A 13,093-nucleotide genomic window follows, 5' to 3' on the forward strand; every position below is an offset into this window, starting at 1 on the left:
AATTTTGCTCTATGGAATTTTGCACGCTATTTTCTTGTATTTTTACGTACTCCATAATATTTGGGTTTTAACACCCCTTATATTAGAGGTTAAATACATGGTTGGCTTATAATAAAAAAACGTACTCCAATATTGAACCTTCTAATAGCTGTTAGGTACTAGTGTCTATAGAACGTATAAACTAAGGTGATTTTCATTTTTCCTGTTTTGCTCAGACTCAGGCCTAATTGAAGAAATTTATGGAAATTAAAGAACAATCATCATGATGGCCAGTTGGCCACCTACATAATTAATAATTTGACTAATATGAGGGTATACCGGTTTTTGTTCCTAGAAAAATGAGGGACACACTAACATTTATATCTCTTTAAAAGTATCCATTTATTTATAATATAAGTTTTTAAATTTTTTTTCCATGTGCATTGCTCAAGTTAAGATACTAGTTGTCATATTTTTTTTTTAATCAGCCAAATAATTATATATTAGGAGAATTACTAGGTTTACTTCAAACTAAGAGAAACAAAAGAAATTAGTACAAGAAAAGATACAGCAGGAAAAAGAAAGGAAAAGAGTCAAAGAATAAAGCTACAAAGTCAAGGAGACATAGGAAAAGAGAGTCCCAGTAAAGGGCCACCAAAGGATCCACGAAACAATCCTAAACCAGAAATCATAATAGCTAAAAGTGCTAGTCCCAGAGGTAGCGGCCCAGATAAGACATAAGCTCCGTGTATCCAACAAAACAATCAAGAAAGTATCCAAGTAATCAGCTTTGTACCACATCAGAGTGCTAACAGGGGATTCAAAAACCAGCGAGATTAGAGCAGTGACAGATAAATTGATGGATGAGTTTGCCATTCATAGAGAGAGCATCCAAAGTCTTTAAACTTTCCACGGAGCCAAATCCAAGACTTGAATTGCAGATCATCAATAACTTTATCAATGTCAATATCCCCTTCTTTAAATATGATTGCATTTCGATGAGACCAAATAGACCAAATAACAGCAATCCAAACAACCCAAGCACCCCTCCTTTGATTCCTAGACCAGCAAAAGAAAGTGTGTTGAAGGAAGTGATTTATACCCTCTTTAGGTAGAACAGTTGAAATACCCAACCATTTGTAACTGGCCATCCAAATATTCCATGCAAAGGGGCAATAGACGAGAAGATGTGAAGGAGTCTCTTCTTCCAGCAGGCAAATGGGGCAGACCGCATCCTCCAGTTCAGGCATCACATGCCATCGTCTGAGATTTCCTCTGGTTTGGATTCTATCATGAAAGGCCTTCACTACTACAGAAATGACATTTTGTCACGCCTCTATTGTCACGGTTATGGGCGGAACCGTGATAATAGAGCAATTACCACGGTTATAAAAGGAACCGTGGTAATAGGTAACAATATTTTATTAATTTTTTTATGGACCGTGACAATAGAGAACTTTACTCTTCAAATTTTTTTAGAATTTTTCCTAAACCCTCTCTCCCACTCGATCTCCCACTCTCCATCGACCCGTTCCCTATCTACCACCGCCGCTGCTCTCTTCTTCCTCCGATCGTAACCCTTCAAATCCCTAACCCTTTGGCTAGCTCTACCTCTCCCTCGCCGGCGGCGACGTCCGCGTCCTCATCATCCCCTTCCCCGATGAACATGCCCCTGCCGTCGACAACGACCTAAAGCCTCCGCAGCGGCGATCCAGAACCCGCAGAGCGAGGAACTCGTCGTTGCTCCGCACTGCCGTCAGGTTTGCGAAATCCGAGCACCACAAAGGTGAGGGGAACGACATGGCGGCGGTGGCGGAGAAGGAGAAGAAGGAGTGGAGCGAAGAGGACGTTGAGGTTTGAAGAAGCAGATGACGAAGCATCCCGTGTGGAAACCTGGACAATGGGAAGAGATGCAGCCTTCATTGTGCAACACAGGGTGGACAACATGATCTGGGAGAAGAGAAGCGACGATTCTGAAAGGAATTCTGGAAATCCAAGGCTGCTTGTGTGAAAAGAGTTGCAGAATTGAAGAAAGGGTTTCATAATGCAAAAGCTGCTTCCTAATGGTAAATGCACTTTTGATTTTTGTCAAATTCATTGCATATTTGGTTATTTTGTCAACATTATTTTGTCAGTTCTAACTTTTTGACTCATCTACCTGCAACTGAAGGGAAAATCAGAGTTAGAGCTTGGAGCAGACATTGAAATATTTACAGGTCAGCATTGGTTTTGGGTTGACAATGATTCATTAGCAACTTGGCATGAATCTGCCAGTCTAATGTAGTTTATGTTCTTTCATAGTTATAGTTTGTTGTCAGCATATGCTTTATCAATTCTTGAACTCTTGCCAAGCACCACATGGATCTTTAGAGAAATTGAAGTTTAACATGGTTTACAATGTGTGTCTTAACAATATCTGAACCTTTTTCTTTTTGCAGGTCATAAAGATTAGAGAAATTGTTGGCTTGAAGTTAAAAAGGAGAAGAAAAAAACTAGATTTTGTGGTAAGTATTTGTCCAATTTGTGGCTTGGTGTGTATTGTGGTATCATTGCATCATTTAGAATCTTTTGAACCTGATTCTTTCTTGTGCTCATTTTTGCTACTACCAGGTTGAGCAGAGCTGCATCAATTGTGGTGTTTGCATGGGCAAGTACTTCAGTGAGACATGTAAACTCAATGATGATGATGTAAGTGATTCATCTTGGTCGAATAGACAGGAAGATTGAGTTTCCTCTCCCTGATATCAAGACAAGGAGACGCATTTTCCAGGTAAGCATGTTTTGTGAAAACAGCACCACGGATGCTACTTTTGCTGATTCGCTGCTGTGATATCATAATGTGCATATTCTGCTTGATGGTATGACTAATGTTTTAATTCTTAAATTCAGATACACACATCAAGGATGACATTGGCTGATGATGTCAACTTAGAAGAATTTGTTATGACTAAAGATGAGTTCTCTGGAGCTGATATAAAGGCAATATGTACTGAAGCTGGTTTACTTGCTTTACGAGAACGCCGAATGAAGGTTAGAATTAGATTCTATATCTTATGTGCAATTATGACCAAACCAATGCCATCCAGTGAAAGTAATTGTGGTACTCTGTTGCTGTTTTGAATTATGAAATTAGTAATGTTAGTAAGCTCATTTTATGGTCCAAACCATATATTAAGCTAAGATAACAAAATGTAGCATAGATTGGTTGATGTTTGAATTTGAACTCTCAATTTTATAGAAACCAACTTTTTCAGAACCCTAGAAGAAAGTGGCAGGAAAAAAATTGGACAAGGGTTGAAATACTAGGAAGATCAAGGAAATGGAACTAAGATAAGATTTCACTTTAGATGCATCTCTTGGAATTTAGAGAGAGGAAAAGATAGAGAAGAATTTACCCCTTGGTCTCTACATTCACTTTAATTTTTATGCATACACACAGATTAGTGAACAATCAAAATCTTCTCTCTTTAAGTGGTATTGGCTACAAATATATGCTGTGTGTGTGTGTGTGTTAACAAGAGTTGTGGAATGTAATGCCATTCAAATACACCTTATATTTTAAAAAAGAAAAAAACAAAGTAAAAAAAGATATAATCCCCATCAGTGACAGACTGACAATAAATAAGCAAAAAGAGATCTCTTGGCTATTTCAATTTTCCCTTCCACCATGAAGAATAGAGCTCCTACTGTTTCCCTTGCATTCATAATTTTTGTTCGTGATCTTATCTTGCATTTCATTTGGTAACTTGAACATTCGTTAAGGTCTTATTTGTGCAATTCTCTATTTTCCAGGTTAAGGTCTTTTGCTAGTGTATTAGCAATTATTTATACTTCAGTGAGACATGTAAACTCAATGATGATGATGTAAGTGATTCATCTTGGAACAAAGGAATTTTGTGTTTGTGTGTGTGTGAGAGTATGTTCTCAATAACAATTAGTATTGTTTTCTTATTCAAGGTTGGAATATTTGAGTAATTTGGCTAGAATATCTGAATGTTGGTGATTTTATGCAATTTATTTTTCAATATAAACGTACTAAAATTTATGCACAGACCAGGAAAAAAAAAATAAAAAAATCAGTAGCTATTTCGCAGAATATGACCTAATGTTACGGTTAAAACCGTGGCAATAGAGGCCACCTATTGCCACGGTTACGTACTTAACCGTGACAATAGGTGGAATCTATTGTCACGGTTAAGTACGTAACCGTGGCAATAGATGGCCTCTATTGCGACGGTTAAGGACGTAACCGTGACAATAGAAGGAACCTATTGTCACGGTTACGATTTACTAACCGCGATAATAGGTGAGTCAATTGTCACGGTTCCGCCTATAACCGTGACAATTGAGCAATTGTCACGCCTTCTATCGTCACGGTTAAACCGTGACGAATGGGCGGTTTTAACCGTGACGAAAGGCCTTTTCTGTAGTAGTGCTTTCACCCGAATGCTAAAACATTGGAGGGGGCTGGCACTTCCCATAAGGATTTGAAGGCAGAACTCATCTCCTCATTTGTATGGCCCTGTAGGATGGTATACGCTGAAAAAACATAATAAATACCATCAGTGGTTGCACTCCAAATCCAGCTATCACGAGTACCTTGCTGAGGAGAGAAAACGCTGATTATAGACAGAAGATTATCCCTCATACTCGCTTCCATATCCCTTAGATTTCTCCTCCATTTTTGGTCCCAATTCCAACTTCCCTCATGCCAATTTCCCATCCCCTTTACACAGTTGGTCCTTTGGATTGAGAACTGAAAAAGTCGAGGATACTTCTCCATAAAATTGCCTTGGGAGTGTCATACATCATGCCAAAACAGTACCTCATTCCCTTCTCCAATTTTTCTTTTGATATTGTCATTGAACCACTGTCAAGTAACACCCGCAAAGCAAGAGTTACACAAGTCTTGCCACCAAGAGGAGGGTTTGGAAGGATTTGGATTATTGTATTTAGCACTAAGGACCTTGCACCAAAGGCTTTCTTTTTCCTTTAGCCATCGCCACCTCCACTTGCCTAATAGTGCCACGTTGAACTTTCCCCAATCCTTAATGCCTAATCCTCCTTCACACTTTGGTCTACATAGGTTTTCCCATTTGACCCAAGCAATCTTTTTATTCCCCTCAGTGCCTCCCCATAAGAAATTCTTCATAATTCGGTGACAAGCTTTAATAACACCGATTGGAGCTTTGTAGAAGGATAAATAATAAAGAGGGATCGCCAAAAGTACACTCTTAACAAGACAAATTCTTCCTCCAAAAGACATTGTTTTGTGCTTCCAAGCTGACAATCTCTTCTTAATCTTGTTTATGATAGGATCCCAAATAGAGATTCTCCTAGGATTCCCTCAACTAAGATACCTAGATATTTGAAGGGGGGAAAGGAAGTATTGCAATCAAGGACAATTGCAAATTCACCAAGAAGGTTGTTCTCCATAGCAACCCCAATGAGAGTGCTCTTGTGAAAATTCACTTTTAAACCTGAGGCCATCGCAAAACAACGGAGAATACATTTTAGAGTCGTCACATTTTGGAATGATGCGTCTCCTATAAATAGTGTAACACCCCGATTTTTCGAGTGTCACACAGTAACCAAACGTTACAGGTTTCATAAGAATTTTCATCGGTTAATTAATTAATCTTGAATTAATGACAAAAGTCAAATTTTACGAAATTCTTGAAACTTAACCATTTAAAACTCGCGGAACAATTAATAACACAAAACTTCCGAATTAAATAATCATTTGAAAGAGTTGAAACAGGTGTCTGAAAAACCAAGGAAAAATTACATCAAATTCAAATATCCAAAAACGAAAAACCAAAAGAAATAGTTCAATGCCCAACTCGGTGCTCTCAACCCCAAAAGAAAGTGAATGTCTCTCCACCAAAACCTAATCCTTAGCCTCTTCTGTAAGATCACGTTTTGATCTAGTAGTACAACTCTATGTTTTGATGATTACATGTTAACTATTATGTATGAACAATTATGGTACTCTAACGTTGTTTTTCTGAGTGTTCTAATGACAGGCCATGACTCTGGTTCTATTTCACATAATTCAGAAGCACAATGCTCAAAAAGTAACCTCTGCAACCTTTCGCACTTACTATGTTCAATCTGAACAGTAGATCAAGCTTCAGAAGATCTGAAGATAATAAAGCTCTGATATGGATTCAGCTCACTAGAAGCTTTGAAGGATCAGAAGCTCTGAAGGTCCAGAGGCTCTAAAGGTCCAGAAGCTGAGTAGTGAAGATGCTGAAGTCTAAAAGCAAGCTGGCTCTGAAGACCAAGTACTTCTCCTCTGAGTCCAGAAGCAGAAGGTACAAAGGTCAGAGGATCCAAGCTTCCTTCTGACTCTGATCACCAAGCTTCACAAGTTCCAATATGAAGCATCACTCTGATCAGAAGTCAACTAGGATAAAGGTCATGTCACTATCCAAAGTACAAAAGCAATTGTACCATTCCTGACGACCTTACCTAACTTATTCAGCCACAACAGAACCTGGAAAACCCAGATGTGCCCTCCAGCGGTAGCAGTCCATGCAAACTTCCAAACCTAATTCCTTGGAGTATATAAAGAGGCTGAAGATGAAAGATGCCGTTTTTTGAAGAAACTTTGTTGAAGCTTACGCGAAAATCAAATACTCTCTCAAAGCTATCTTTATTCACATTGTACTAATTGTGTTTACTATTAGCTTTCTAAGAAGCATTTCTTTGTAAACCCAAACTTTCAAACAATTGTTTGATTTTCCTTAAAGAGACCAAGGCTGGTCGTATCCTTGAGAAGACTAAGGGAGTGAATCTTAGTGATAGCTAAGTCAGTGTATTGTTAGTAACTTTGCAGGTAGCAAGTGCAGTTGTAACAAACTCTGATAGTGGATTGTCTTCATTCTAAGAAGGAAGAAATCACCTTAACCGGTGGACTGGATTAGCTTGAGGGATTTATCAAGTGAACTAGGATAAAATCATTGTGTGCTTTTCTTAACTTTTATCTTAGCACTTTTATCTGTGGTGGTTGAAGATATTTGCTTAAATCTCAAGTGGATCGAGTTTCAGATTTAAAACGCTATTCAAACCCCCCCTTTCTATCGTTTTCCATACCTTCAATTGGTATCAGAGCGCAAGTTCTGATTACCACACCTAACAGTGTTCTGTGATCCAGGCCGGTGTGAAAAACTAAGATGGCTGCCATCATTGAAGCGCAAAAAGATGTCTACAGTGCAAAACATCCTATGTTCGATGATCAAAGATTTGAGTACTGGAAAGACAGGATTGAAAGTTTTTTTCAGGGTTTTGATGCAGATCTCTGGGATACTATAGTGAATGGCTATGAGCGTCCAGTTGATGGTGATGGCAAGAAGATCTCAAGAACAGAGATGACTGCAGAGCAGAAGAAGCTTTACTCACTGCATCATAAAGCTAGAACTATTCTTCTAAGTGCTATTTCTTATGAAGAATATCAAAAAATCACAGATCGTGAGTATGCTAAGGGTATCTTTGATTCCTTGAAGATGACCCATTAAAGAAACAAGAAAGTGAAGGAGTCAAAGGCGTATGTTCCAAGAGCTAAAACTTAAGCATGGAGGGGAAGTTGGCTTTAGTGGTAATGAGAAGGGTAAAATTGTAGGTTCTGGTACTATTGGTGTTGATAATAGTCCATGCATTGATAATGTTCTGTTGGTAGATGACTTAAATCATAAATTATTGTCTATAAGTCAATTAGCTGACAAGGGTTATGATATAATCTTCAATCAAAAGTCTTGCAGGGCTGTAAGTCAGATCGATGACTCTGTTCTGTTTAATAGCAAGAGGAGGAACAACACTTATAAGATCAGATTATCTGAGTTGGAAACTCAGAAAGTAAAGTGCCTTCTTTCTGTTAATGAAGAGCAATGGGTATGGCATAGACGGTTAGGGCATGCCAGCATGAGAAAGATTTCTCAGCTGAGTAAGCTTGACCTTGTCAGGGGCTTACCCACTCTGAAGTTCTCTTCAGAGGCTCTTTGTGAAGCATGTTAGAAGGAAAATTTATAAAAGTCTCTTTCAAGGAAAATAATGTTGTTTCCACCTCAAGGCCGTTGGAACTTCTGCATATCGACCTTTTTGGACCAGTGAAAACTGAGTCTATAGGTGGTAAGAGATATGGGATGGTCATTGTTGACGACTATAGCCGCTGGACATGGGTAAAATTTCTATCCCGCAAGGATGAGTCTCATTCTGTGTTCTCTACCTTTATTGCCCAAGTGCAAAATGAGAAGGCTTGCAGAATTATGCGTGTCAGAAATGATCATGGTGGAGAGTTTGAGAATGACAAGTTTGAGAGTCTGTTTGATTCCTATGGAATTGCACATGATTTCTCTTGTCCTAGAACTCCTCAATAGAATGGTGTTATTGAGAGGAAGAATAGAACTCTTCAAGAGATGGCTAGAACCATGCTTCAAGAAACTGACATGGTAAAGCACTTCTTGGCTGAGGCAGTAAACACAACATGTAACATTCGGAACAGGATCTCTATCAGACCAATTCTGAATAAGACTCCTTATGAATTGTTGAAGAAAGTAAAACCCAACATTTCCTACTTTCATCATTTTGGTTGTGTTTGCTATGCTCTGAACACTAAGGATAGATTGCATAAGTTTGATTCTAAATCTTCTAAATGTCTATTACTTGGTTGCTCTGAACGTTCTAAAGGCTTTAGAATTTATAATACTGATGCTAAAACTATCGAAGAATCTATTCATGTTAGATTTGATGATAAGCTTGACTCTGATCAGTCAAAGCTAGTTGAAAAGTTTCCATATATGAGTATAAATTTTTCTGATAAAGGCAAAGCTCCAGAGGAAGCTGAGCCAGAGGAAGACTCTCCAGAGGAAGTTGGTCCCTCTGATTCACAGCCTCAGAGGAAGAGCAGAATTGTTGCCTCTCACCCTAAGGTGTTGATTATGGGAAACAAAGATGAACCAGTCAGAACCAGATCAGCATTCAGACCCTCTGAAGAGACTCTACTTAGTCTGAAGGGATTGGTATCCTTAATTGAACCAAAATCAATTGATGAAGCTCTTCAAGACAAAGATTGGATTCTTGCAATGGAAGAAGAATTGAATCAATTCTCCAAGAATGATGTTTGGAACCTTGTCAAGAAACCTCAAGGCGCCCACATCATTGGCACCAAATGGGTTTTCAGAAACAAGCTGAATGAAAAAGGAGATGTAGTTAGAAACAAAGCAAGGCTAGTTGCTCAAGGCTACAGTCAGCAAGAAGGAATAGATTATACTGAAACATTTGCTCCAGTAGCAAGATTGGAAGCTATCAGACTGCTGATCTCATTTTCAGTGAATCACAACATAATTCTTCATCAGATGGATGTCAAGAGTGCCTTCCTGAATGGATACATCTCAGAGGAAGTGTATGTGCACCAACCTCCTGGTTTTGAAGATGAGAAGAACCCTGACCATGTTTTCAAATTGAAGAAATCTCTCTATGGTATGAAGCAAGCTCCTAGAGCATGGTATGAGAGACATAGCTCATTCCTTCTGGATAATGAGTTTGTAACGGGTAAAGTAGATACAACTCTCTTTTGCAAAACTTACAAAGATGAAACACCCAACCTTAGTAAGCTCTAAACACCCATCCCCTATACTTCCATCCTCGACCCTCATCTGGTCATGCATTCAGTCCGGGTCCTCGTCGAAACTTCAGTAATGGTCATTACGCTCCTGGTCCTCTCCGAGTGACGTCACTCTGCTTGGCGACGGGGCAAACCAACGGTATTGCCACTTAAAGGCTGGGCACCTCGAGACAGTCGTAACACTAGCCTCGTGTTTAACCATTTCTGCTCGGGTGTCGCTTATCACCTTTGGCTATAGTCAAGACGGTGCAAACTCTACATGGTTTGACCATTTCTACTTGCCATGCCGAACATCAACAGGGACGATACAACTCTACACGGATGATCATCACTTCCTGTTGTGCCAGGTATAGTCAGGACCGATTCAACTCTACACGGCTGATCGTTGCTTCTTGCTATACCGAAGTACTCCGCTTGGCACTTCATCGCGTGTATGCATGAGTGAAATATGATTAGCAAAACAACGATTCTTCCTCACAGGTAAAAATTGGTTCATTGACCAAAGGCTTATACAATGAGAAACCTAGGCTACAGTCAAGTCGGTTGTGACCCTACGGGTTTAATCATCCTGCTTGCTATGCCAGACATCAACAGGAACGATACAACTCTACGCGGCTGACCGTCACTTCCTGTTGTGCCAGGTATAGTCAGGGACGATGCAACTCAACACGGTTGACCGTCAAATCCTGCTACACCAAGAGTACTCTACTAGGTACCTCACTAACGCCCAGACCCTTGGCTAAGCCCGTCTACAAATTCTTTTCCATAATATGAGTTCCCTTAAAAATAGTTCTCTTATCAGGTAAAAGGTTTCATCGTAAGTTAGTGCATTATGTTGTTAATTCCAAAATCAAATTCTCATTTTCCAAAACCTTTCAAAATAACGTTCCTAAAACTAGGATCACCGACCCATTCCCGTTTTCCAAACTCAATTTCATTCCTAAGTCTTTTCCATCAAATCGTCGTGATTAATTAAAAGCGTTATATTCTTAATAAGTATATTATGAATTTATCTATATAAAACAGATTATGATTATTTTTGGTCCAAAACTCTATAAGTTTAAAGTTCCCATCAAACCCAAACAACTCCCCGAGAAAACACTCGATTCCCTAAAACAATAAAGGTTCGAACCTTGGTTCGACCTAACAAACATTCCCAAAACAAACCGGTCATTGTCGTGACGAAGGTAAGTGTATTCTACACTCCGAAAGTCGCATCAAATGCACGAATATAATCAGCGCAACTTAATCATAAACGCAAATGCATCAAGCTCTATAGAGCGATGAATCAATAATGCATGACTGTAAAACATAACCATGTCCTATCCACTAGAAAGCGATAAGACAGAAACCAGTAAACGGCCAAAGCCTCTCAGAAAACGGAGACACACGTCTCATATCAGTTCACTCGGTCGAAGCCTCCAGAAAACATTTTCCATAAAGCGATAAACAATATCAATATAATATTCAATACTCAAGCAATATTCAGGTCGAACACATCGACACCTATAACTTCAATAGCTAGTAAGTAAGTTGCCCTAACCTCGAGTTGTTCCAGTCTCGCGGTGCAGGTCTCGCTCACAAGCTTGTTCAGTCAACCCCAAAGTTTCCACAATTGAACCATTGAGCAAACAAAGCAATAATGAATCAAAACAAGTCGATACAGTCGAAACAATCCTAACTAATGTTCGAACACGCTCACGAAGCTTCTGTGTACAACATTCTAACGCGAATGGAAGAGTTTCCCCGAATGGGTGAGTTTTGACTCGTGAAACCAAACAGAAATTCTAATATTTACCTTTGCTCACTAAAATGCGCATAACTCGAGCTACAGATCTCGGAATGACACGAAACCAAAGCCAAAATTTTGGCGAATCTAAGGGCTACATTAAGCATAAGGCCAACCTTGCCCAGGTTTGAGTTTCCTCACTGTCCTAACACAAATAGGTCTCGTCCACTCTCCAATTTAGCGTTTCGGCGCTTTTTCTTCGATCTAATTTAATTCCTAGGTAGTTTTAGGGTAAAACTAGGGCAAGGAAACTGTCGGAAAAATTTTAGAACGAGCGGGTCAATATACGACTAGTTAGGGACACTTTGGTCCAAAAATAAAGCTCAAAAACTCAAAGTTGAAACTTTGAAAAACAAAATTGATGGGGTCGTTCACAACGACATTTATAGCAACTAATCCTAAGGGTGCAAAGTCGGATTGTGGCTTTGTAATCAAAAAGTTTCAATATGTGATTAAATGGGTTTTTATACCGTTTTTTAGATCTACGGCGACTCGACCGAAATCGGCGCGCATCGTCCAGAGATTTAGCTTGATGGGTAGTAGTAGAAGGTAGTTCAAAGGAAAAATCGGGAAAATCGGACAATTTTGGAAAAAGCTCGAAACTAGGAGCTCAGAAAGAGATAAAGAAATGCGATATAAAAGATGATCAGAGGTAAGAATAAGCAAGAGTACCTCGATGTCGCGAAGTAGCAACGAACAGCACGAAGATCGGCCAAGAAACTGCGAAGATCTCCCTCTCCCTCTCCTTCCTCTAGTTCGCGGCCACACTATGGCAAATGGGAGATATTTTTTGTTTTTTTTCTATTTATAGGAGAGAGAAATCGCGGGAAAATGAATATTTCGTGATTCCGATTTTTACAGTACGTTCATCTGTGTCCTTCTAGAATTTTCACCGCGCGAAAGTTCCCTCTTCTCCTTCTAGAATTTTTGCACTTCAAACTCACCCTACTCCTCTATTTGAAACTTTCATTATTGATCTTACCTAAACCCTAAACCCATCTTACCAACGAACATGCCATCGTGGAGCTTGTCTAGCTCTCACATCTCACCAGCGAACACTTTCGTCGTCATCATGAAGCTTGTCTTGTCTTGTTCTGGTGAGTTTTGACTTCTTCTGATTCATGTTTATTCTCTTGGCATCTCTGTCTGAGTCCAGGGCAAAGGGGCCGAGGTGGCCCACTGGGGCAACCGTCCCCCACTTTTTTTTTCATCCTGATACTATGTATATTTTTCTTATGCCACTAGTGGTAAACTTAATATATATTAGGCTTAATTGCACTTTTGCTCCCTAATCTTTCACCTTTGTGCGATTTACCTCCCTCATCTTTAAAATGAGCGAATTCCCTCCCTCTTCTATTAATATGTGCGATTTAGGTCCTTCCGTTAGTTAGCCGTCCAATTACTAACGGCGGTTGCTATTTTCACCCTCCCTTTTACTAACCACACCCCCGTATCAGAAATAAAAATAAAAAAAATAATAAAATGGAGGTAAATCGCACAAAGGTGAAAGATCAGGGGGCAAAAGTGCAATTAAGCCAAAAAATAAAAAAATAAATGAAATAAATTAAATACAATTAATAGAAAATAAAAAAAAACTGAAAAAATATTTTTATAAAAATCAAAGAAAAAATAATAAAATAAATGAAATAAGTTAAATACAAATAATAGAAAATGAAAAAACATTTTTATAAAATAAAAAA

The 13,093-nt window shown here is 39.0% G+C and overlaps 1 protein-coding gene across 1 annotated transcript; it reads right to left on the reverse strand.

Moving 5' to 3' along the window:
- Positions 1-815: 815 nt before the first annotated feature.
- On the reverse strand, positions 816-1,229 carry LOC130736131 (uncharacterized). The gene has a single exon (XM_057587977.1). It carries the CDS (start codon positions 1,227-1,229, stop codon positions 816-818), a length of 414 nt encoding a protein of 137 aa, XP_057443960.1.
- Positions 1,230-13,093: the final 11,864 nt, after the last annotated feature.

Source organism: Lotus japonicus, chromosome 2 (assembly GCF_012489685.1).
Source record: "Lotus japonicus ecotype B-129 chromosome 2, LjGifu_v1.2".
In the NCBI taxonomy this organism is placed as follows: Eukaryota; Viridiplantae; Streptophyta; class Magnoliopsida; order Fabales; family Fabaceae; genus Lotus; species Lotus japonicus.

Bases quoted from the DNA above. Each gene is read 5' to 3' on its own strand.
- LOC130736131 (XM_057587977.1), bottom strand. From the start codon at position 1,229: ATGCCTGAACTGGAGGATGCGGTCTGCCCCATTTGCCTGCTGGAAGAA.